At 38.1% G+C, this 27,857-nt stretch overlaps 1 protein-coding gene across 1 annotated transcript; it reads right to left on the bottom strand.

Annotated features, from left to right (window-relative positions):
* Positions 1-13,467, bottom strand: gja5a (gap junction protein, alpha 5a). The gene is made up of 2 exons (XM_053497092.1): positions 13,182-13,467; positions 1-3,625 (listed from the first exon to the last, which is right to left on the bottom strand). Exon 2 carries the CDS (start codon positions 3,583-3,585, stop codon positions 2,362-2,364), a length of 1,224 nt encoding a protein of 407 aa, XP_053353067.1. The 5' UTR covers positions 3,586-3,625; positions 13,182-13,467; the 3' UTR covers positions 1-2,361.
* Positions 13,468-27,857: the final 14,390 nt, after the last annotated feature.

Here is a 27,857-nt window from a genome sequence, read left to right as displayed (position 1 = left end):
TCCAGGTGACAGAATTGGTTTATTGCAGATTGAAATCACAGTGAGGTGTGGATATGTGTTTAATGACTAAATAATTCCAAATATTGTGCTATCTAAAAAGCAAAGTAATGATATTATGTGGACTCATGTACAAGACACCAGTTAACTGCCACTCACACCATGTTTTAAATGAAAAAAGAGAGTGGTTTGAGTGCATTGTAGTGTTTACTGTGGCATGGTCATTCTCACTCTAGGCATGCATAAGGCTGTTGAAAAATCTCATTTTATGCACAGATTTACATTTATGCATGCAAAAATTTTGACTATACTGATACATGTTTAAAATGATCTTAAACCCTGGTTTCCGATTTCAATCGACCCTTGGATGTCTTTCTTCCAAAGAATTAAAATCTATTTAGCCCATTTGAAATACTGATGAATGATGTTATTTCCATGATTATTAGTCACTTGGTCAATCACAATAAAAGCTATTGAGTAAGACAGACTTAAGAAGAACAGGTTTTTCATCCGTCCAACCTCTTGTGATGCATACTGTATGAGGATTGATTGAAATGTGCTTTTTGTAACTTCATGGATATTGCACAAGTCTGATCTAAATTGCACTATGCACATGTAAGATTAATAATCATTTGATTGTACTGCTAAGTTAAGGCACAAGTATTCTTAAGAATGGAAGAAGCAACAACTTGTCCTTGGTTTGGTCTGAGTTGCACACTGTCTGCATGACACCTCCAGAGGTAACGTACCCTTCACCCGAGTTAAGCAAATGTCACGTCCTTAAAAAGTTTGTCTCTGACATTCACAGTAACACAACACTGCATTGCCCTATATAAGTACTTGACACTCATACACAAGGGATTGAGGTCCTTTTTCACAGTTTTGACCTGGTTAAAGTGTCGTTTTGGATTATTGTGATGAAGCTCCTTGGTTTATAAATTCACAGACTGATTAACTTATGTGCAATATAAAGCAGAGCTTCTGGCTTAGTGATCAGAATGATAATGATGCAGTTATTCTCTTGGTTTACATTTTCACAAGAAATAATGTATTCTGGGGGAAAAAAAAATCTCATCAGTTGTATTTTAAAATGATTTTCCTTTCATTCATATTCTCAGTGTTATTTCATCCAGGTGCAAATTACAAATACATTCATCCTATAGTTTCCACAAACCCTCTTTAACTTAAATTACTCGCTCATATTCCCACTTCTAATACTATACAGCAGTTTCAGTGAAACCAAATAAGGTGCTCTGATACAGATTCTTTCGCTTTCATGATCTATATCTTTCTTATGATTGTCTCCTCCTGATGGCCTTTTAAGGCGTTCCTATACAAAGAACTATTTTTAAATCTCAAGTCATTGCTAGTACTAAAACTTTCAGGCACATACACTTTAAAAACATGATGGCTTATTTTGTCAAATTTTTGGCTCAGGTTTATCAGGGTTAATAATGGGTAGATAATGGGCAATTTTGTATGCAGAGTTGGATTTGAGGACCTGTAAGAGAACAGGTGCAGGGTATCAAGATATACTGTATTTCCTGGACCTGTGCTTTAGTGCCTTAGTAGTTCAATAGTTGTAGGATTATCTTTCTATGTCCCTTAATTTCTAATTTAGCTGGAGATGGTAAAATGATTAGTTGCATATTTCATATATCATTTGATGTTCATTATTCAGGATTTCATAATACCTATGGATATGGGGTAATAGTTTTCATTTACACCAACTATAAAGCTATAAAGTGAGCCAGAAATCAATGTTTTTGAATCAAATCAAAGACTCAGCAATTATTATTTTTACCCCAATTTCCAACCACAATTAATAGCTGAGCCAAAACCCTTACCTCATGCTGGCTGTATTAGTCCACATAGCACCAGCATTGAGTCCAAATTTACCCAAGTTGTTTCTTTTTTCATTGAATCAATTTTAGAATGTACATAGACAGACACTATATAGCCAAAAGTATGTGGACATTTGACATTCACACCCAAATGTTAGTGAGGTCAGGACCTGATGTTGGGCGAGGAGGTCAGGGGAACAGTCAGTCTTCCTATTCATGCAAAAAGTGTTCAGTGGGATTAAGGTCAGGGCTCTGTGCAGTACATTTGATTTCTTTCACACTCTTTTGCAGGAGGGTTGTCATAATGGAAAAGGTTAAACCTGTATTTGCAGTGAAGGCAAACCCTAATGTTATGTCATACCAAGGCATTTTGGACAAGTAGGCAATAGTTTGGGCAACATATGGATGTGATAATCAGGTCTCCACATACATTTGGCCAATTAGTTTACATATTACACCCATACATTGCAAATAACATATATTATTCGCCAATATACCCTGGGATCTGGTCACACTTTGATCAAACTGCTAAGTCAGGCCGTGTTTTGCTGCTACTTGAGCCACTGTTCTTACTAAAGCGGCATTTGTCTCTGATGAAGCTGCTATTGGATGTTGGTGTAGATGGAGCACTGGGTAATACTTCAGCAGGGCCACAAGCCACAATGGCTTGTTGGGAATCATAACTCATTCTCAAAAAATCCTCCCCTGCCTCCAGGTCATCATGGCTGCGTTGACAGTGCCTCTCAGTGGCAAGGTTAACTGAGTTCTGCTGATGTGCCAAGTGGTTGGTGAAGGACTGGTCGCCTGAGTGGAGGGAATGAACATGGTGATGAACATGATCAGGTGAGGATGGTCCTCCTCCTGATGCTAAGCACTGGTTAAAATCTGGTGGTGGGGTGCAGTTCTTGGGAAGGTGGGACTGGGAGCTGTGTGGAAAGATAGAAGTCATGGCTGCTGAAACCGCTTTGCCATTTTTTTTGTTATTTTCACTGTTGCTGTTGGTTGCACGGCTCTCAACATACTTATGGAAGCACCTCTTGCACCCCTTCCAAGCAAGATGATAAAGCTCCAAAATACTGAGGAATATGGACACGGCTGCCACCACCAACATGAACACAATGAAGACGTTTTTCTCTGTAGGCCGTGACATGTAACAGTTGACTGGGTTAGGACATGGTAATGTACTGCAGTGGTACAATGCTTTTAAAAAGATTCCATACATCATATACTGGAACATGATGAAAGTTACTTCCATGACCAAGCGGATCAGGATGCTCAAAACATAAGTCTTTAGCAGTGCACCTTTAAGTCGAATCTTGGCTGGTGTTTCAGAAGCCCCCTCCTTTTGCTCCAGGTACTCCTTCTCGCCACCTTCAGGCTTCCCTCCATCCTCATCTTTCTCACGCTCCTCCTGCAGTTGCCGTCTGCGTTTTTCCTCCATACGCACAGTGTGCATGGCATGGCCCATGTATATGAGCGAGGGCGTGGAGACAAAGACAATCTGCAACACCCAATAGCGGATGTGGGCGATGGGGAAGGCACTGTCATAGCAAACATTGGTGCAACCAGGCTGCTGTGTGTCACACATGAAGTCGGACTGCTCGTCACCCCAAGATGACTCGGCTGCTGTACCTAAGACCAGGATGCGGAAGATGAAAAGGATGGTGAGCCACACCTTCCCCACTGAGGTGGAGTGCTCCTGCACCTCCTCAAGGAAGTTACCAAGGAGACTCCAGTCCCCCATGGTTCCTCACTGTCTATACCTCTGCTTCCTCTGACTGCCACTGGCAAAAAATAAACAAGAAAAATGTAGCCCTGGTTAGAACCATTAAATATCATTTACGATATGGAGAAAGAGAAACATTACTAGTGATAGAGCTGACCTGGCTTGTGTTTTTTGTCACATTTTTCTATTACTATATTTAATACATTCTGTAGGTGGCACTACTACTCCATGGCTCTGCCATTTATCTTTGGATTCTGCTCACTGTCAGAAAAGTATATTCCACAGATTCTTTCTTTTTTTTTCTTTCTGAGGTTCAGATGGACATAATGGACACTTAAATTTACCACAATGGTCCATAAGTTCTAACATTTTATTATGCATGTTTGTGGTGCACTCATAAATATTAGTCTATACATATATCATAAATCTAATCAATAAACATAAATCTAATCAGCATGTCCAATAAACCTTTTTATATAAACGTTTTTCTCATTCCCAGTCGACTTGGCCCTGTCTCAACATTCCCAGACCTTTTGCATTAGCTTCTTAATTCCCAACAGAATTTGTGGAAATTCACCTGGCTCCATCTGTCAGACCCTGTGGACCATGCTGTAGATACATTGTGCATGTATATTAAGTGTGCCAGTAAGAGAGCGGGACAGGCCACAGTAAAAGGCAAGGTGGGATGAAGGTTTCTAATCCTGGCATGCCTCCTCCCTAGTTTCATGATCAGCTAGAGTGGGAGCTGACTTCTGTGGCCTTGGCAGAACTAGGCACAGTAGGATGATGCCAGGGGCATGGGAATTGCCCCTGTGTATAACTGATCCAAACCCCATTGAGGATGACCCTTTTAGACAGCAGTGCAGCTGTTCTCGTACCAGTTGACCTTTTTTTCCCGTATGTGTATTTATAAGAGTGAAATGCATTTAGGATAGCAATGACTGTATCTATAATTAGATGTTTACCGCAAAAAAGAATTAAGTGTTCCACAGTTCAGTGGAAATATTCATGCCATTTAAGTGAGCTTATGAAAACAAAATCTGTCTTTAAATCTTTCTGTTTGTAATGGTTGGGAAACTGTGGGGGGTCTGTTAAAAAACTATATGGCTTATAAGTTATTCAGGTCATTTCAAAAATACATTAAAGAGACAATATTGTTTTTATACAGTAGGTAGTAATATGACAGATAAAAATCCACAAAAAGGCCAATGTCTAATGTGCTTGGATGCTGTGTTACTTATAAGTGTTACTTATAAAAAGTACTGAAAACTACTAAAGAACACTTTTAAAGATTTTGAACAAAGATTGCCATTAAGCGAGCAATAATCTGTTTTTTTCTAGTTCTGCCAAGATGACATTTATGGGCCTTTAACTGGTCCAGAGGAGCTGTATCATAGATGAATGTGTATCTCACCAGAGCTAAAGTACTTATAAGCAAAAGTCTTGAGTCACCCCCTATTTCTTCATCTTTTTGCTTCCAAAGAGCGAGTTTGAAAATACAAAATGTTCTTGTATTTTTATGATAGTCTTGAGGAATAGTTCTCCGGGCTTGCTGAGGGACTTTTTGGCTCTCATTTTCAGTCCAGTCCCTGTACCTGACCCGGTTTAGTGGAATGTTTTTGTGTGTTAAGCCACATAGTGACCTATGAATCACTCAGGCATAAAAAATCATTTATTTAAGGCATGAACCAGTGAGAAACAGGTGCAGATGATGACGGATGATCAGACCAGTGATTAGTATACAGTGATTGAAACAGACAAGAGGGGAAATAAGGTTGCTGCATAAGTTATTACATTAAAAATAACAAATGATTTAATTGTATCTTGAGGCACTTTGCAGTCCATTGCAGTAAAACATTTGTTCCAATTTTTTCAATTTAATCTACTTAATTTATTCACTCACTCATTCTTACTCATTTTCTATACTGCTTATCCTGCATACTGTAGGTTTGGTGGATTCCAGGGGTCACAAGGCGAGATACACCCTAGATGGGGTGCTGATGCATCGCAGGACACATGCACACAACTACTCACACACTACGGACGAGTAAGAAAAAGCAATTAGCATTATTTGCATTTATTTGGACTGTGGGAGGAAACTGGTGTACCAGGAGGAAACCCACAACATGCAAACTCAATATTTTTGAAGAACGTAATTTCTACATATTCAGAACAAGTAAAATGTACACAAAACTTTAAAATTATAAACAACTTGTGAGACAAGTTACAATTACAGTAAAAACATTGGCAAGTACTTTTTCTTTTTAAACCAACCTCACTCCCGAAATTACATATGCATTTCCTTTTAAGATAAAAGGGCAGAGCTGCATGGCTCTGTTTTTCCTTGGGGCAGAGCTCATTTCCTAGCCAGAAAAAATGTTAACTTAATGAAGAAAAAAGGAAGATCCATTCAGTGGCAAATACTGTGCTGGATTGTTTTTCCCTGGTATGTCTGAAATTCAATGATTATTATAGACTTAGAAGAACCTTGAACATTTTATTGTCACATTAGGGAGTGAAAGTACTTATCCTTTATGTTGTATGTGCATGCATTTCTTTGTGCATTGGATCATTTGAGTTTCAATACATGCTTTTAAAGTGCAACTTTATACACATCCTATACCAAACCTTTGCTTTAGGTAAGCCCAAATATGGAGTCAGCTTTCAGAGGGTCTTTCATACATTTGCACTGTCACATCTTAAAAACAGTCGGTTTTATTAATATGCTTAACCTGATCAATGACCAACACAGAAAGGAGCTGGGTAATCTTACAAGTATGTTGTTTGCACTTACACAAGATTTCTTACCTTGGACCTGATAACAATGATCTAAGAAGACAGTGAAAGTGTTGCTGATGGTGTTGTTCTAAATCTGACAAATGTTTAGATGAAATTCATTGTAAGCATTAACATCCCCTGTGTAATAGAAAAGTAATGAGAGGTGAAATTTACCACATAGATGCATGCAGCTGGCTCTTATAGACCAATTCTTCAACCTCGATTAAGGTATTGTGGCAATGCCATATAAAACAGTGGGAGGTGAAGAGAAGAATCTGCAGAACAATGCTATCTGATATATTTCTGAGGCTCAGAGCACCAATTTGTGAGAGGAGGAATTTCCTTAAAACCAGAATTAATGTCCACTGCTGATGTGCTTAAATACTTATTAATGGCAGAGGGCCGAGCACTGGAATAATGGCAGATGGCACACTAAAATACACTGGAAGCCACTAAAAGCACCACTTTAAGGGAAGTCAGGTTTAATGATTGAAACGATATGTGAAGAAAAGACCTTTTTAACTGCGCAGGGTTTATTCCTCTTCAGCATTGAGTTCTTAACATTAATAAAAATAAAAAATAAAACTCAAGGGGATTTTAAAAATGACTCTTGATTATGGTATTTTCCATGCAGATGGTGAACATTTTACAAGCTTAAAATGTTGAAGATGGATAACACATATTCTTTAATAAGTTAATAGTAGATAGTTAATTAATTATTCATAATCATGCTTACTGTTTGACATAAAAGTTTATGATAACGCTGCCTACTGTTACATATGAGCCGACTAACTTTCACAGCGTGACATAAACTAAGGATGAATGTCTGTGACACGCCTCAAAATTGACCACAATTTTACCGCCTGTGACGAAACTACCTGCGCAAACACCCGAAGCCACAAACAGAGTTTCCTTTTTATATATGCAAAATGATGTCATTTGTGATCATTTTGTTCAAGAGTAAAGTACTGCTGAATTCTTACTGGTACTATGTAGAAAAAGGGTGAGGAGAATAATCTATAAAGGTGGTGGAAGGTTGTGTAATTTTTATCAGTTTCTCTTTATAATTCCACTTATTCCACTGTAGAATATCAGCTTAATCCCAGGGTGCAGGGGTAAATCTCTAAAAGTGTCAAATGCTATTGTGCTAAGTAGGGTGTAGAAACCCTCGTTCCACATGCCAAGTAGTGCCCTTAATCTGAGGATAGAGAGGGATTCGGGATTAAGCCATGATCAAAGTCCTGAACAACGCAGCAAGATGAGTCATGAACCTGTCAGATCATTGGTGGAAGTCGTGCTCACATTTACTGGCAGTAATGAAACACTGAAACACAATACGAATCATTCAGCGGTAATTCTAAGTAACTCAGAAACTATTACTAATGAGAAAGAGTGTTAAGATAAGTTATCAACTCAGCCATGACAGGTTTTGAATACGGCCTTTGGCTGGGAGCCTCTCTCCTCTGTTTCCAGTGCTGCATACTGTACCACCCCTGAATGTTTTAACGGTAGGCAGTTCCGGACCTTCTGTCTTCCATGATTCTGCTCAAGATAAAAAATTTTCCATTTAGCACAATTACACGATTCAGCCATGCTTTAAAGCTCCCTATTTCAAATCATAAATAGACTGTGGTTAGCAATTTCTGATGCTGGATGATGCATAGCTGTATATAAAAATAAATAGAAGTTCAGAGCTAAAAACAGAACCGGCCAATTTCGAAGCCTAAATCGCACTTTTTCCATTTAGAGCACTCTTGGTAAACAAACTTTGCCAGGGCCAGAGTATGCAGGGGGGTAAACGTATGTTAGAAGTCATTTGTATATACCCTACCATACTATACTATACTACAGTATACTATACTATACTATGATATGATATGATATGATATGATATGATATGATATGATATGATATGATATGATATGATATAATATAACTTTTTCAGCTTTTCAATGAAACTCTTTGGGCAGAGACGGTATGACTGTGCTTATCACAGTTTAAATGCTGTTAGCTTCCTTTACTTGTGAGAAAAAAAACAACACATTTTATTTACCTTAAGGTTTTTTTTTTATACTGGAGGTCTCTTTAAATCCCTCCATGTGAAACTGAGTAACTGATTGATCACCCAGGTGTATCTAACAACAACCTAAAGGGCTTTTAATGCATCTCACTAAATGATTTACAAAGGCGACTATAATGGCACCAGGTTTGTGTGTGTGTGTGTGTGTGTGTGTGTGTGTGTGTGTGTGTGTGCATATATGTGCGTGTGTGCTGGTGCTGGCAGTGTTCATTTGGAGTCGCTTTGGTGGGAACAGAATGTTAGACACTTAGAAAACAGGATGGAACGGAAATACCCATCTGATTCATTGGCATTACAGCCTCCGTCTTCTCCTCTCTTTTTTCCCTCCTGTCTCCCTTTTTCTTTTTTTTACATCTTCCTTTTCTTCTTCTCTTAGGAAGCAATTTTAAACAATATGATTTCCTCCAGACTAGCTCTCACAGGAGTCCCAGTGTGAAAGGATAACCAGCTCTTTTTCCCATAATGTGTATATAAGTGAGTAAGTGCGTGAGTGTGTGTGTGAGCGAGCGAGCGAGTGAGTGAGTGAGTGAGTATGTGAGTGAGTGAAAGGGAGAGTGCGAGAGGGAGGTTATTAAGGGGACACAGAGGGTCACTTCATCTAGTAATAGTTTATCATTCCAAGACAATGCAACTGACATTCCACCAGACAGCTGCACCTTATCGACAGACATTTATGAGGTTTCAGAGGCAAGGGTCACCCCATAATATGTTGCTTTTTCAAAACATGAACAATAAGATGGCAAAACGTACACGCACACACACACACACACGCACTTATACACATACACACACACACACATACACACACAAACTGATAGTTAGACAATGAATAGAAAACAGCAAACACACATTTTTGGACAATGACCTTAAGGGAAGGGACGATTGTTTACCTCTTCTAATTACACACTTTCACGATCATTTGATAAAATCAGTCTCTGTTTGTAGAATGTAAAACTGAAAAGGAAGACAGATAATCAGGTTGTTTGTGGTAATATTAGATGAAGGCTGAATAGATGTTCCTGTGTTATGATCTTTTTCATCAAAAAGGCATTTTCCATGTTTTCTTTCCAACTTATCGGGATATACGGAAGCTGAATTGGAAATGAGTGCTTCTAATTATAGCCGTTATAAACATGATAACAGAAATTGCTAGCTAACTTCGGTTGAAAAGTGACTGTATGAGTGATTGTGCTTTTGCGTATAACTGTGAGTGACACAATAAGGTTTACCCGGATGTAAATGATAATAACAATACGTTGAGCCTTTTATGGATGTAGGCACTGACATTAGATGTGTAATGGCCTTCATGTGCGTGTAAATGATGCAGGAGGATGCACTGTGTGGGATAAATCATGTGATGTATGAAGAGGCTACGCTGGAAACAGTTGTGATGCAATAATTTAAATCATTCTTGGCTTTGGAACTCTTCAGGCCACCACAGAGGAAAGATTTTATCTACATATAAATAGCACTGTATACTGTATGTGGTTGTAGAGTAGTTAACTGCATGATGTTTTAATGCTTGAGCATAATATTGAGGATACACAAGAGAAAGAAATGCAGTATCTAACAAAATGTTTTCGGGGAAAAAGTCTTTTTCAGTCCTGACAAGCGCACTTATGCAATATTGAATTGCTCGATCTGATAAAAAAAATATATCTATTCTCACTTATAACTAAGTGTTGGTCTTATCCTGGATGAATCTCCGAGCATTCTGTTTTCTCACTGTCAAGTGATAGTAATAACAAAAATAAACTTGGGAACAACATACCTCCCTATACCCTCCCCGAGCTAAGCGAGCCGGGAGCGTTCCGGTAACGCACTGTGAAGGTGCCAGGCTGTGTTGGCATGTTCTGCCTTGCTGGTTTTCCTCAAAGCACTGATGTTGCCATGGGCACGCTGATGCTGAAACCATAAGAGGCTCTGTAGTGTCCACACATGGCCCCTACTTCTACCAGCTCAGGATAAACATTTACATAAGCCCGTTCCCTCAAACCAGAGACCAGCCACGACCAGTGTCGCACCGTGGACTGCCATCACACTTACTTACAATGACGCACTCCGCATCGTGTCGGGGTGAAGATATGGTTGACCTGGCGTGAGGTTTTGTGCTGGATATCCCACATACAGTATATTCCTTAAGCTGTCACATTCCTATAAGTTTCAAGCTGCACTGACTGAGGAAGATTTCCAACAGCTTGAATTAACAAAGAATGAGTTACATGAACATTGACAGCTGTAGGAAGGCTCTGAGCTTATTCTATATCCATAAATAACTCTCTGTTACTGGATACCGCACACTGGCATCAACTGCAGATAGAGTATAAATCTGCGAGGAAGATTGTTTTAAACTTAAACCTACGCATGAGAAAAAAGACAGCACATTAATTAATTCTGTGCGTGTGAGTTTTTTTTTTTTTACGTCTAGAGAGAAGGGGGAAAAAAATGAAATAACTAAACAGATGTCATTGGTGCTTGTCACATAGATAGCCTGGTAGCTTTCCGCACAGCATTTAAGGCACAAACCATTTCTGCTTGTCAGGTAAGAGAATAATGCGTTACCTTAAAAGGCGGTTGAGCCGTGCTCTCCGCTAACTCTGAACACAGATCTACAGTACGGTTAAAGAGACTCCCTCTGACTTCTCCGTACTGTACAAGTCAACATTCACAGTTATTGTTTATTATCTGTCGTTAACATTTAATTCTGCTGTTAAAGTCATGTGATCGAACTTTCAAGATTTTCGTCCATGAAATCATGAGCGAATTATAATGAAAAAAATAGGTGGCTTTATATTAGTATATTGCTTTAACTGATTTCCTTTTTCTTTCTTTTCTTTTTTTATAGACATGGATCCTTAATCATTCCAAGATCTTAGATATAATAAATATAATATATAGAATAACAAACACTGACTGATCATAATTTGTTCCCTTGGAATGTACTGTATATTTTGTACAACTATTTATGTCGAATTAAATTGTGCATGACTTTAGCACTTACACCGCATCAACCTTTCTCTGTAAACTATATATATATCTCAGTTGTCTCAGCGGCTGTAAAGCTAAAATAAGTGAAATGGTGAAGCTGAAGTCATTCAACAAGGAACAACTGTGACACGATCACAGTATGCATCATCTTACAGTCACTAATGGAGCAAAGGTACAGACTCAACATACAAGCACCATCTCTGACTGAGAATCACAACCTCTACTATGTCTCTACTATGATGTAACTATGCTGTAACAGTATAGGGTCTGTGTATAAAACCTGTGTGTAAGAGTCTGCAGTCAATAACATGTGAGACAGGGAAGCGTATCGGCAGCTGGACATCTCAGGGACACTGATGGTATAATAATACCGCTCTTTACTTATACGAAGGACTGATCACTTGAATCTGAGTTACTTGATGTTTGATCTAACACTATTGTGCTCAATACAAGAGAGAACTGATGTTATGTTATGATTGTTATTTAAGTGTTTCCATGCATTCACAAAGAATGTAACATGATGTTGTGTATTACATGTTTGCTAAATGGTTTATGGAATAGTATGTGTTACGTTTAGTTAAATAATTTTGTTGTATTTGTTTACATTTTATTGAACTAATATTTATTAGAAGTAATGATTTACCTATTATCAGAAATAGTGATGTACCTTTTTTGTGTTTTTTTCGTTTAAGGTTATCGACCACTTAGTTGAATCTACTTTGAACAATAGTTGTGTTACCTGCAAAGCTGTCAGACACAAGAATTAAAAAGTGATTCCAGAGTTGATCCTCATGTCCCCTGTAGTTGTCTAATGGCTTTTTTCGAGTTTAAAGCAGAAGCTGATGTGCAAATTCCCAGATAACTCGCCAGTGTCTCCAGGCTGACTGACCATGCCCGAGTCCACTGTGTGTTGCCATTACATCCAATTAAAAAAAATAATGGATTAAAGCTTCATAAACTAAGTGGACAGACTGTGAATGTTAGCTCTAGAGAGTGATAGTGAGTGGTTTATGCCCTTTGTACACAAAAAGCCAACTTTAGTAATCCACCGTGTACACTCTGGTGATGGATTGCCATATACAAGAAAAATAGAGAGACAGGAGACGTGTGCCGGCTTACCGCCGGTAATGGTTAGCCCGAGCAGTTTTGGATAAAAATGACAGAGCGAAAGGTGTTAGTGGAAGTTAATATAGTAAGCGCAACTTTTTCTATGTAAGACCTTATAAATGTAACTTTAAAGCAATGTGTGTTATTTATTACAACTTAAGATACGTATGTGCTATAAACCAAATATGGATTATAGATCTTTAAATATAAGGATCATGTCATTATAATTAAATTATAATTTTTAAAAGGTGCTGTAAACAGTGGAGGATGTGATGGAAACGGTTAAAATATTTAGCTATGGTACAAAAGTAAGAAGCACTTAATACACAGCACTCATATAGCCTATTTGTGATACTACGTTTTAGCTATTTCTCAAAATATAATTGTGTGCCATTCAGGATGTGATTTTTTTTTTATTGACTTTTTCCAAATTTTCCAAAATTTCAACAAAGTAGAAAGCACGGCTACATAGTGAGAAACACATGCGAATTTCTATTGCTTTAAAAGATGAGCCTTTAATCTCTGATCTTTATCCAGCCACTCTGACACTTCCCATTTGCACTTTTCTCTCTGAAGCAGCTTAATGTGTGTTCAAGAACCAGCAGGGACCATTTTGACATACAAAGCCCCCTAAGTCTATAGAAGAGGATCTCATCATTACCTGTCCCACTGCTGTCTCAATAAAACAGATGAAAGTGAATAAGAGCAGCTCAGCGTTCCTGCTCTTGTTTCCTGACGAAGAGAAAGAAAGTCCTTATCCTGCTGCTCCGGGGTACTCGGGGTTCTGGGCCGATGGTGCCTGCTGGGCAGTGGGTACGTTGAGCAGTGATGCGCCCTGTGAAGATCTGCAGATATGATGCGTGAGCCTGCGGTGATGATGAGGTTCTCCTGCTGCTCTGAAGGTAGTGGCACGCTTCCCTAGTGCTGTGGGAATGAGGGCACGAGTGTCGGGCAAACAGTGAAATACCGGGCCATCTCTGGGAGTGTTTCCTATCACCACCCCCCACCACCCCCCACCACCACCCCCATGCACACACACACACACACACACACAGACACACACACACACACACACACACGCACACAACACCCCCTCCCCTTTGCCCAGGACATACACAAGCACACACACACGTCCTCCTCCCTCTTCTCTTCCTTTTTCTCTTGCCCACTCTTCATTTTCTGGCACTGGATTTTGGTGGGAAGAATACCACGGCATAAGAAAAGGAAGTGAGATTGTATTGGAACACAATGGGTGTTTGACTGCTTATGAAGTTTTAGTGCTTCTGGTTCACACTGATGTACATGTGCCTAAGTGGGATTACGTATGTGTGCGTGTGATCTTAAACGCGTACTAACTGTGTAACTGTATACCTGTGTAATCTGTTCATTTAACTTCAATTATTATTACCTCCTATTATGCCCCTTTGGAAAAAACTAGCATACCAACATATATGTATATTGTGTTTTAATATATGATAATGTTACCTGGTTTTCTGATTATTCTCTGATTATATATATATATATATAATCAAAGATAATCAGTAGTATGAACATTCAACAAGTTGATCTTTGAAAATCAATAGATAAGTTGTCGTGGTACCACCCTGCAAAAGAGACTCATTTGTGTGTGTAAACCGTACACGCAGTCATTCACGAACACCACTTGTTTGTTACACAAACACGTCTAGGAGTTACTGCCACATACAGTCCTCACCTCGCTCCAAGCAATTTCTACATGTTTGGAATGTCTAAAGGAGTTCCTGGGAGGCCGGCGTTTTAGACGAAAGCAAGCAGTCTGATCGTGGCTCCAGCATACTAAGAAAACTTTCTACAGGAATGGTATCCAAACATTAGTGAAATGCTGGGATCTACACTCCATCTCTTGTTCCCTTTATTCTCCTGTTCCCCCGTTTCCCTCAGTGGCAGGCAGCTGATATGTGCCAGTCTTTTATAATGGAAATGATTTTGGTTTATTTCCACCTTGCTGGAGGGTGGAAGTATGCATGTTTTTACGAGAGAGAGAGAGAGAGAGAGAGAGAGATGATGTGCATTTAGATTTGTAATGTAAATTTTTTTTTGTTTTTATTTCACCTTGCTGTAGGGTGTATGTGCATATGGGTGTGAGATAGAACCCTTTTGCATTTAAGCCCTCCTTCCTGTAGGGCTCTTCTGTGTGTGATTGTGTGTGGTCATGTTTTTATATCCTGGTCAGAATTCAATGTCCCCAAAAGCATGGATCCATTTCACAGTATCGCCAAGGAAAAGCTTCAGCAATTTCATTTAAAAAGCTAAAAGAGACCAAATTATTATTATTATTATTATTATTATTATTATTATTATTATTATTATTACTATTATTATTATTATTATTATTATTATTATTATTATTATTATTATTATGATTATTATTATTATTATTATTATTATTATTATCTTTTGTGAAATATGAAATAAGAAAGTGCCTGTATGTGTGTGTGTGTGTGTGTGTGTGTGTGTGTGTGTGTGTGTGTGTGTGTGTGTGTGTGGTGCGTTTCTTGTTGTTAAAGCTTAATTAAGTGCACAGACCATACCAGAGGTACTGTACATGTGGAAAGTAGTGGAGACATGTCATCATTATCCTTGCCCACGCAAATATGCCATCTAAAACTTAACAACAGATGGAGAGATGAAGAGGTGAAGAGAAAAGTCATCACTGCTCAGCTTAACCCCTAACAGAAATACCAGTAAAACTACTAACCAATTAAAACATTGTGCTTCTGAATATTTGGCACTATTTAAGCTCTTCTGGCTATGTTCTTAAGCTTTTTCAAATGCACAAATGGTAAAAAAAAAAAAAAAAAAAAAAAAAACATTCCATGAGAAAATGTGTCTAAAACAGCACTGTACATGATGATAAAGCGTTGCTATAAAACTTATAACAAATGTGCAAGTAAATATGTGCAATTTGAACTCAGTGTATAGTATGTGTGCATTGTTTCAATGGACTGATTTAAATCAAGCGTGTTTGAGCGGTGTTCGAAGATTTATGGTTAAAAATCATTTAACTATTCAGTGTCAGAAAACATGTGGCCCAACTTAAAGCAGTAATGACAATACAGTATTTAAAGTAATTTCTTTTTAATACAGTACCAACATATAATGGGTTATAGAAAAGAATTATTTTAGAAGGAAGGTCTTGGGTTTTATTTCTGGCTAAACGTTTGTGTTAGTCTCTTTTATGGCTGCAAGCTGTTCATTTAGCTAAACCCTTTTAGTACACTCATTAATCTCTTTCCCCATGAAGTTGTATTTGTGTATGTGTTCATCGGTGTGCATTTGTGTCTCTTTAAGTGTAGGCAGGGCCTAACGTCTCAAGACATGACACAATGCACACAAACACGCACCGAGGCCAGTGCTTCACTATGCAAACAGATTAGAGCTTGAATTGTAGAAATGTCAAGCCTCCTTTCACTTCACAGTTTTGGCACGTAAATAAACTTACTAATCCTCCCCTGCCCGCTGCACACATTAAGAGAACTAATCACTCACTTAACGATTATAAGCAATTCAAGTCTGCTGTTTTCCTCCTTCTCTATCCTCCGTCTATCACAGCGCCCTCATAGACCACCTTTAACGAGTGCTTGGCTTAAATTAAACCACAGAGTTTCAAAATTGAATTGCACACACTGAAACAAATTCATAAACACCAGCCTATTTATCTAATATGGAATACTAGATAATAGATACTGTTCTCTACTGTTCTGCCTAACTAGATACTGTGATAAGAAAAAGAGGACCTATGGTATTTTTGACCAAGTAAGAAAAAGCATTTAAATCCATCATTTGAAAATGTGTGTATTTGAACATCTCACAATAGATAGTCATGTTAAAAAGTTGGTACCGCCCCTTCTAGTTCCATCTAATCCATCTGATACATACTCATACAGTACTTTTAGTATCTATCAACTTTTTCTATGTTCTATAATGAGTAAGATTATGTATAAGTGGAAAGCATTCAAGACAGTTACCAATCTGTCCAGGAGTGGACGTCCCAGCACATTTACCCCTGGGTCAGACCATGAAATGCTCAGAAACCACAATAGCTACATCTCAAACCCTACAGGACTTACTGTACAAGTATGGTTTGTTTGGAAGGGTTGCCTCTTCTGTATAAAAGGAACAAGAATCATGACTAAGGTTTGTGTTCCTGGAACAATATTCTATAGACAGATTATATAGAGACTGAAGTGGAGTTGTTGGACCTTATTGCTCAGCGTAATGATTGATTTTAAAGGGGTGACCATAAACTCCTCTGTATACTAAAGTATTCTGAAGGCAAATGTAAGGCCATCTGTCTCACAGCTTGGTTGAAATATTGAATTTGAAAAAATAAAAGAATCAAGGTTTTGGAATGGCCTAGTCAAAGTCCTGACCTCAACTCTATTGAATTGCTGTGGTAGGACCTTCAGAAAGACGCGCATACTGTAAATAAATGGCGCAAGACCTCAAGGAACCGAGGTAAAAAAGAGTGGGCCAAAATTCCACTGCAAAGATGTGAGAGACAGGAAATGATACCTGCTGTTATTGATGCTAAAGGTGGATCTACTGTACAATCTATTGAATCATGGGGGTACTTAGTATTGCCCACATGTTTTTCCCCCTTTTTGGCTTCATTTTTGTTAAATAATCTGTAGTTGTATTTGCCTTGGAGACCTGTTTTGATCAGATGATTTTTATTATCTTTTATGCAAATGTATTTAATTTTTTTAATGTAAAAAGAACAACAACTGAGCAGTGCTAAAGGCTCAGTGGAAGTGTGCTGGGATAAATGCTTAAAGTAAGGTGGGTACTGCTCCATTTTCTGAGTTTGCAGGCAGGCATCAGTGTTTTAAATCTAATGCAGGCTGCTGGAAGCAATGGAGGCAGAGTAGCAGCGGAGTGGGGTGGGAGACCTAAGGGAGGTTGATAATCGACCATGACAAGATTCATGAAGAAAGATGAATGCCTGAAAAAAGGAAAGGAGAATACAGATGATAGTCGTCCATATAGCAGTGCTATGAAAACCTGATACACAGATACACTTATCAGCCATAATAACATTTGAACCTGAGCCTGATATTGTGGAGCCCTTTTGCCACCAAAAGCAGCTTAGACCCATTAAAGCGTGAATTCTACAAGACCTCTGGAGGACTTCTGTGGTACCTGGTACCAATATGTTAGCAGAAAAACCTTTATGTCTGGTGAGTTGTTTGGTGGATTGAATTTGTTTGTCCAGCACATTTTAGAGGTCTGGGGGGAAAAGCTTAAGTCAACACCTTAAACTTATTGTCATGTTAGTCAAACCATTCTTGAACAATTATGGAGTTGCAGGGTGCATTAACCCGCTGAAAATAGCCACTGCCATTAAGGAATAACATTGCCATGAATAATCATGGGAATATTGCCAGCACTAACTTAATCAGCAATTTATGCTAGAGTAGCTATTTTGTGAGACCAGATGGGAGAGCCTTTATTTTCTTTGCACACTGATGAGCATTGGTCGCCCATGTCTAGATACTAGGTACTGCATACATGCAAGACCTGTTAATTTATCTCCAGTCACCTAACCATCATCTAGCTTCTCTTTTAATGATCTACTTTTGTGGAATGCGATGACATATTAGTTCCATAGACTTCATACTGTAGAATGTAGAAGTGAAGAATTTGGCATTTTCAGTGTTGTTATTAGAACACTCACTCACTCACTCACTCACTCACTCACTCACCTTCTATACCGCTTTATCCTGTATTCAGGGTCGCGGGGACCTGGATCCTATCCCAGGAGGCTTAGGGCACGAGGCAGGGTACACCCTAGACAGGGTGCCAATCCATCGCAGGGCACTATTAGAATACTTTATTAGAAAATCGATGTTATTTATTTTGTTTATGCAACACAGTGTACATTATCAGCATTATTAACAGTATATGTGTTTTTTTCCAGAGCTGTCACAGTTGTTGTTGTTTTTTACTTAGCATACTGGGTTTTCAGCACACTGCAGTGTACTAAAGCAGAGACTAATTGGATGTACAGTAAAAACAAAACAAGCACATAATCAGACTGCAGTTAAGTGCATCGGCACCCATCTACAATGCAGTAATCAGCACTGTTAAAACATGGTGGAATGTTAGTATCCTGCTTTTTAAAGAAAAGAGAGGAAATCTAAGGGAGAGATGCTGATTCCCCTGCACTTTAGCGTGTCTGAATAGTTTTTAACGCGTAGACAAACACAGGAAGAGGTAAGCGGGTGACAAAGTTTCAGCCCAAGATAGCCACCTTCGACGAGAAGTTTGTCTGTCTCTCTGTCTTTGTGTGTGTGCTGCAGTGGGACATTTAAGTCCTTAGGATGCATATCACTTGTCAATTAAAGAAAAATAGCTTGGGATGAGAGAAGATCTTTTTGCTGAAACAAAGTTGCTTTTATTAGTTTTGGCACCTCTTCCTTTATTTTCCTTACCCTCATCATGACGGCTTGTTCTTAAAAAATTATAATCTGTTTTTAATGCATATATTAAACAATTCGATTTCAACTACTCACTCGCTCATTTTCTATACCACTCATCATTAGATCATGGCAGGCTTGGAGCCTCCCCCAGGGGACTCAGGGCACTAGGCGTGGTACACCCTGAATGGGGTGCCAATTCATCACAGAAATTCCAACTATATTTCATTAATTTATTATGCCCTTGTTTTTGAAAAGTCTGAAGCTGTGTAAAGTATGCATGTCTGTAATGTATTATAGAGCACGGATTCTGCAGAGCATAGATTCTTGCAGTGTAAAACAAATGCCTTCTGGCCCTAATTTTTTATTCACAAAGCAGCTATTGCTTTAAAAAGCCTTATGTTGTACTTTACTTTGTCAGTATATTTAATTTTATTAAACAGTTTTGCTCGGTAAATTGTAATTTTCCATGATTTATGTCTGCTGCCCAGAATACTGGAGTTTGGAGACAGAGATTAAAATCTACTTCAGGTTCTGCTATTTATGGCTATTAAGAATGTTTCTCCTGTGGAAGGTTTATCATTTATTCTGTAAGGTAATATACATTAGATCTAGTATTTTAATTTATGGAATGGAATTAATGTAACTTATAACAACTCTTTTATTTTTATGAACTGTTAATTGTAAATGTTCTGTTGTGGTGATTTTACATGTGGTGTATTTTTTCCCACCTATCTGTTCATCGTATTTCATAACAGGTTATTGAATCTCCTTTATACAGTGTTCTTAAGTCTCATGTGTAGAACAAATGAATGCAGGCCCAGTGACACTTACACTGATCAGCCATAACATCATAGTCATCTGTCTAATATGGAGTAGGTCCCCCTTGTGTCACCAACATACTAGTCATGCACTTCTATGAGAACCAGCACTAACCTGTACAGCAGTTTCAGATACCACAGCTCTTCTATTGGATCAGACTACACAGGCCTTCGGTCCCCATGTCCTGACCATTGCAGATTAGAAACATCCCACAAAAGCTGCAGTTTTGGAGTTGCTCTGACACAGTTCTCTAGCCATCACAATTTGGCCCTTTAAATCCTTACATTTTCCCATTTTTTTGCTTCCAACACAACAAAAGGTTCACTTGCTGCCTAATATATCCCACTCACTTCCAGGTGCCATTATAACGAGATATTGTAGGCACCGTGACATGCACAACATCAGACTAAAATTCATAGATATCTCAGTTCTCAGTGGCAGAGGAAGCAGAGTGCGAGATATATCATTTGTGTATGAAAATCGCCAGACATGAGTCTTTCTGATAACATTGTTCACAGTAGCTGATTTGTGGGTGAGGCTCCACAGTTGACATGGTTATCCAGCCCTTTTCCTCTTCTTCATAAGGGTTCTTCTTTCACCCACCATCCTTCCATCATATACTTTCTGCTTTATTATGTACACTTAAGAGTTATCGGTCCAAAGAATATTATTTCAGGACTTTAGAGTTTATTAAGATGGAATTTCGCAAACCAGAGTGCTGCCATTGTGTTCCTTTTGCAGAGAAAGATCCCCGCAGGAATTTTTGGTTGTGGTGATGTTAATTTGTTAACATTGGGACAACACTGCTGTTGGGTTGTTTTTTAGAAGTTGGAATAACTTTGATGAAATTACACCGGAACAATATTGGCAATGTTATGCCAATGGGATAACGAATGTCTCTAACACAATGTTGCAAAAAACTCTTCCAGTGCAGGAGTGTGGGAGCTACAGTAAGATGCACCTCATGGTAATATGTGCGAAAGATACAACAGAGAGGTAACATTCCTGTATAAGACTAAGAGACATGTCTTATAAGATTCACACACTGTACTGTCTGTGGGAAGCTGTGTCACATGGGTCGTAAGACGGAGCTCTTGGTTTTCTTTATATCTCTGAGCATTAAACAGTCTGCCCTTGGAATGAATTTGCTTGGGAAGATGGTATACATATTTCTTGTAGCAAAGTAAGTTTTTATATACAGTATATGACATTTTATTTTTTACATTTCATACCTTCTGCATCAGTACTGTATATACTTTCTCTCTCTCTCTTTCTCTGTCTTACTCTCTTTTTCTGTGTGTGTGTGTGTGTGTGTGTGTGTGTGTGTGCATGCATGTGTGTGTGTGTGTGGTGCCTATAAATAGTTTGTAATTTTTTGTTGACTTTTGGTTGATTTATGCCTGTGTGATATCATGTCAAGGCAGCACAGTAGATGTAAGGAAGTGAACCAGCACTTTCTTGAGAGAACTTTGAAAGCAGTCCTTCCCATGAGCATACTCGTATTCCCGACTCACTTACTCACAGGCTTGATCAGTTGCTGTTTACTGCTATGGTATGAACTGGTAATGACTCATTCAATAGAAGCTCAGTTTTTAAACTCACATCCTGTGTGATGCAGGTCATGCTATTGATGCTTTTGTGTCACTGTCTGCCATAAGAAATGGAAGACTTTTCATATTTCAATATGAGGAAAGGGTGGAAAGGAAGGCTTGTATGTGGTGAGCCTATAAAGCTGACTCTGATCAGATTCCTGCCCTCCAAAAGAATCTGAGTGAATAAGATTACACTCCCGGCTCCAGACAGAGGTTCTTTTAGCTCAAGCACTTCTGTGAGACACTTATCTTTTTCCAATATAAGCTGGAAAAGAATCTCAGGATATATCTACAGTATCACTGATAAAAAAAAAAAGTTTTCTCTTTTAGCTTTTATTATTTGTTCTTATTTTACTCACAGGTTACTTATTATTCATGTTTCAATTTTCCATATCACATATCCAGTGTAATGGTAAAGGGGGCCAGATGCTTATCTCAGATAGCTTGGGGACAGCCTGGATGGACTGTTAACCCATGCACACACACTCAATCATATGCTATAACAGCATTCGGCCTACAAAGCAGAAAAAAAGACGGATTTCAATGACTTACTAAACTCTATGTTGGTGCTTTTTACTCAGGGGTCTGTAATAGGATAGATGATTAGCTTAATGTGTTCTATTGGATAAAATTTTAGGAATTAAAAGCTTCGTATCGCCAATAAACTGTTAAAATATTATTTCTATTTGAATTGTGGGATCATTGCATATAATAAATCAGGGTAACTGGATAAGAAAAAACTTGGTGTAATTTGTGTCACATCCAAGAACAATGTCATTTATAGGACAGTCAAGGCAGGTCAGGACTGAGGGTGGGTCAGGTCTGTCTGGAGGCAACAGGAAGCAGTAGAAGGCCAGGTCTTTCACCATCATCCAAAACTAATATTTTCATTCCACTTGTACACAATGCCAAATGGGATGTGTCAGGTTTCACGCTGATCAAAACGTGCTTTAAAATCTCAATTGGCTGGCTGGCACAGAGATCCAGGGCATGCCTACCTACTCCCTGCCTTTTAAGGATTCAATGCCCTCTGTGGTCAAAGAAACACGTAAGACACAGGACTTTAGGTTGGCCAGGCAGTTTGTTCTCAGAGCCTGAAAATGTGTGTGCGTATAAACATCCGACATCTGTTTGCTCAGTGTGAATTGTGCGTGTGTGTGTTGGGAAGTAGATAGAATTCTTTTGTATATTCTGTAAAAATCATTAAACAATCATTGGAAAGGGGCAGAAATTCGGGTTCCCAGAGGAAGCGAGGAACATTTTGGGAGGGGACTGAAAAATTATGTGAGATATAGGTGTGAACAGTTTAAAAAAAAAAAAAAAAAAAGTGAATAAAAAAGGTCATTTTACATTACATTTGGGAAAACTACGTGCAAAGTTAAGAAATTGAGATTTGTTCCTTTGTGTCCTTCTTCATTCAAACACTATTCGCACTTAAAGGACACCTCAGGGGACCTTCGGCTGTCAGGCTGTTTTTGTATGGCACATAAGCCTGTACACACACACACAAAAAAAAAGAAAAGTGAAGGTTTGCTAAACCGGAATGATTTATGACTTTTTTTCCACATTCCACATATCTATACAGGGACTTCACTACCATCTAACAGGATGTCATTTTGTCTAAATGCTGCGTTTTTAAGTACAGGTTGAGCATAAAGGCTTTTGTCTGATTTCAAACATACTGTATATTACACAAACCTATGCTAGGTCACAAACTTGTATATTGAAGATTTTTTTAATCTATTAATTGGTTCCTACAAGTACCACTGACTCCTAATTAATATTTCTCTTATTATTCCTAATTAATCATTTCTTATCATTATCATCTTTTATCATCTGACTGATATGATCATAGTCTTTAGAGGGAGAAATACTACTGATTATAGTTTCAAAATCGTCAAATCTACAGATCTGTTTTATGTGGATAAAATTATTGATGTTAGCAGGAGCCAAGTGAGATTTAGATGATTATTATGGCCATTTTTTTTTATCTTAGCTCTTTGATGAGTTCTTAAGGATCTGGCATGAGTCAAAACCTGTGAAGTTCATACAGGCCTATAAGTTTCACATCTTTGTTCTTTATATTTCAACATGAGTTAAAAATTGTAACTGTAAAATCTTTACACTTACAAGAGAGGGACTCCAACATGTCAGATTCTTTGATGTTTTCAAGTAAAAATATGGCCTACATTCAAAACACTTATAATGGCAGGAGAAGGAAGTTTGAGGTGTGGTAATACTTAGTGCAGCTTAGCTTTAAATAAGTGTGTTATGTTTGCATCAGGAATGAGTTACAGTAGGCTCATGATTCATTGACAAAACTTGATTTTATGGCCCAGTCCACACTCTCAATAGGTCCAAAATACTCAAGAATGACATCATACAGTATCTTTTTGGTTGCATCCCTCCACTATTTGGTTATAGCTATTAGCCTCTGTATTAAATTAAGTCATGACCTGCTAGGGCTTGATCCCCCAAAAGTATTGGAACAACTTGGAACCCAATTCTTTTTTTTTTTAACTCACTGACGTTATTTGTGTTTGAGCTCAAAAGATCAATATAATACAATAAATTAGTATTTCAGCTTTTATGTCCTGATAGTTAAATGTGTTAACCATCTTAGTACATGGCAGCTTTTGATAGAAGCCACCTAGTGATCAGAAAATGTAACAAACAAAAAATACACTGCCAAAACAACGCGGGGAAAATGGAAGAAGACAAACTGGCAAACACAAGACCTCAACCCAATTAAACGTGCATATGAAGGGAGATGTAAGGTAATGTGCAAGTATGTCAAACTTCAGTGCTTTTGGGTCAAAGGAATTTCACAACAAATGCCCAACAGATTCCCATAATCTTTTTTTGTTACTATTTACAGTACGAATTCATTGATTTACAATTTGCATTCTTTAAGAAGAGTTGAAAAAAACAAACAAATATCAACATGGATCAACAACAGGAAATGGATGCATTAATAAAGTAGACCAAAGATTATTAAGACCATATACTGTACAGTATGTTAAATTTGACGTTATGTTATACAAGTTTTTTCTGTATAAGTGATAAAAGTTCATATATTAAATAAATTTAGTAACGTATCATGGAAGACTCATGAGTTTCTTGAGGATCATTATGTAGGATGGTTTATTTACGGAGCCAAAACATAATCCAAGTTGGAACAGGAGCATGGGTCAAATACAGGGGCACATGATTTCCAAATCAGATGAAGTTATAAAGAGCAAACACGGTACATTGTATTTTTATTTCTGCAGTGCAAAGAATATATAATAAGGACATAATTCAATAATATAAATTAATTTGAAAGAATATTTTTGCAACAGCACAATTAGTTTTAAGTCTGATGAGATTTGTTTATTTTTTTATTTCTGTTTGAACCTATATATACAGTATATATATATATATTTTAAAGGTTATGACTTATGAACATGGTTTATGAGACAAGTTGGCAGAAAGATTCCCTGTGAGACTATGTTGCCAGAGAGACTATGTTGCCTTAGTAAAAGATTGCACAATGTTAAGACTGCATGAAAAAATTCCCAGTGTTAACACTGTTAATGTAAGTGGACCTTTATAAACACTTTACAGTATTAATTCAACACTCTGGGTGTTGATTCAACACTGGGGATTTTCCTGTATGTGTATATGCAAACGTTACTGCCTTCAGTTTGAGTTCACTGTCTTCCTATGCTTGTCTGTGGAAAGTTTCTCTGGGGTGCTTCCAATCTGTTTTGCCGTTGCTTGTATCTTGACACATGGTCTTGATATATAGTGGGACTCTCAGTTTGTATTTGGAGGGAAAATGAATTGTGTAACTTGGTATAAACTTTCTGCCTGTAATAAAAAAAAAACTCTGTGAGTTTATTTTTCCTCCTTTCCTAAAATCGGTGTGCAAAGTGTTTTTCTAAACAGCGATATGACACAAGTGGTTTGGCCAATTGAGTTTAGATAATGACTAAACAATCCCTTACTTTAAATAAACCCCATGTCTGAAAGGCGGATGCCAGTAGTGGTAACAGACAGACCTGGCCTTGCTGGAGAACAACAAGATGGGGGAAATACTTTACAAAGAATTGTCATAACCACATCAAGCAAACAGGTGTGTGAAATATATCTACAGTAAATATACCAGGGTCAACAATTATCTGCACTTCAGGAATATTAAAACTTCTATAGGCCAAACTGTCGTATCAGCGCTTTACCTCATGCCAACTCAACTCACAAAAGAGCATAAACACAAGCGTTTGGATTTCTGCAAACAAAATTTTGATTGATACTTTAAGAAAAGTTAAAGTTTCTCACTTATTAACTCATCGTCTGTACCACTTTTTCCTGTATTCAGGGTTATGGGGGGCCTGGAGCCTATCCCAGGAGACATAGGGCACAAGGGTACACCCTGGACATGGTGCCAATCCATCGCAGGGCACATACACACATATACACACTCATTTACACACTACGGCCAATTTGGGAACGCCAATTAATCTAATCATGTCTTTGGACTGTGGGAGGAAACCGGAGTACCCAGAGGAAACCCACCAAGCACAGGGAGAACATGCAAACTCCATGCACACAGAGACAGGAATCGAACCCAGACCCTGGAGGTGCAAGGCAACAGCGCTAACTACTACACCACCGTGCCCCAGGTGAAGGTTTCTTAAAAAGAAAATAATTACTAGTGATGACGAGATGACAAAACATGTTTGTTTACATACTGCAAATGGAGAAAGTGCATTGAAAAGCAAGGAGATTTGTCAAAAATTATGTATTTATCTTTCCTAAAAGTTAATTATAAAGTATCATTTTTGACTCATCTTTGTGTGTGTGTGTGTGTGTGTGTGTGTGGTTAAATCTAATGAATAAAATCACCTGTTTTGATTGAAGTGAGAACTATAATTAAGCAATATCAGACGAGGAGAGGAAGTGCTGTTGTGATGAATATCAGCTCAGTTGTGATGTGGTCATAGACATGAGGGGGTAGCTGTGCTTATATTCAACACAACAGCACAACCTGGGGGATGATATTGCTTTTTTTACCACAGCAGTTTCCCAGACATAAATAATCAGTAGATTATTTATTCTGCTTTAAAATATCAGCTCTGGTAACTTCCAGGTTCCAGTGTCGGATCCCAAATAGGTTTTAGATAAAATGGATAACCGGTGCATTAGGCTGTACAATCGCTTGTCTCTCACGCCAATCAGTGCACTTGATTTAGGTTGGAGCATGATTTGCGATTGTGTTATAAGCCAATTTGCTTTGTCTCTATAAACTAAAAGACACAGATGCAACTCTAAATGTTGTTAGTCCTTTGGCTGCTCCGGATGCCCTTTCTGACACAACCCTCCCATTTTATCCGGAATTGAGTCCGGCATTACATCCATTGGCTGGAATTGAACCTGGGTCTTCCGCATGGCAGACAGGAAACCTACCACTGGGCTTACCAAGGAGACAAAGCCTTTTTTTTAAAGATGACATTATCAACATTATTAGGTTTCTTGTTCTTGTTTTAAGTGTTTCTGTGATTGGTTTTGGCTGACAGTTACATTTTACTCAGTACTGATCTGCTTTCACCCATGGTGCAACTGACAGTTAGTTTAATTGATGGTTATACAACACCTTTGTCACATATACAGTAGGTAAACATCTCAATGCTGCCACTGTCCATTATCACCATTCGTGAATGAACCAAATATTGTGTAATATATGGCATACAGTATGTTGTCTTAATACTTAATGGTCATCACTGCATATTTCAAATTGCAAAAAAAAAAAAAAAAAAAAAAAAATTAAACATGGGACAATAATGGGAAAGAAATATTGTTTAGTGCATTAAACCATTTTTTTATTGCATGCATTGCATTCAGGCAGTTGATGCATATGCTGTACAATTTGTTGTAAACCCTATTTTTTCCTGCCTAAATGATTTATTACATGATTTTTTAAGCTGGCTACCATTTGAAACCCCCCCCCCCTCTCTCTCTCTCTCTCTCTCACTTACTCTCACTGCATATATTGTTATGTGTGAACTTCCTTTGAAATCTCATAAATTTTCCTTTATCACTAGACCATTGACCTCACCTTTAACACCCCACTTTCCTGTTGGTGAATGCTTAGTTTAATCATTACTGTAATTTCCTCTGTTTTTCTTTTTCTTTTTTTCATCACAGGACCTTTGCTCTTACATGCAGACGTTGCTTAAATAAAATTAACTGGTATAATGCAGTATGTTTCAACACTTGTTTTCCAGACATATTTAAAGCTATATTGCTGTTTCATTTTTTTTATACATTATTTCTGGCTAGCACATTCTGTACAAGCAGTTCATTAGTGAACTCACACTTCAGTATATATATATATATATATGATCCCAGCCTTTTGGCTCTATGAAGTAAGGGGTCCTGTCCCTTCGGGCGTAGATCTGTTGATCCTATTGTCTCCTGCAGTTC

This window comes from Clarias gariepinus, chromosome 5 (genome assembly GCF_024256425.1).
Source record: "Clarias gariepinus isolate MV-2021 ecotype Netherlands chromosome 5, CGAR_prim_01v2, whole genome shotgun sequence".
Classification (NCBI taxonomy): Eukaryota; Metazoa; Chordata; class Actinopteri; order Siluriformes; family Clariidae; genus Clarias; species Clarias gariepinus.
This window is presented reverse-complemented; position numbering and strand designations above follow the sequence as displayed.

Excerpts from the sequence above, each read along its gene's own strand:
- gja5a (XM_053497092.1), bottom strand. The coding sequence starts at position 3,585 with ATGGGGGACTGGAGTCTCCTTGGTAACTTCCTTGAGGAGGTGCAGGAG.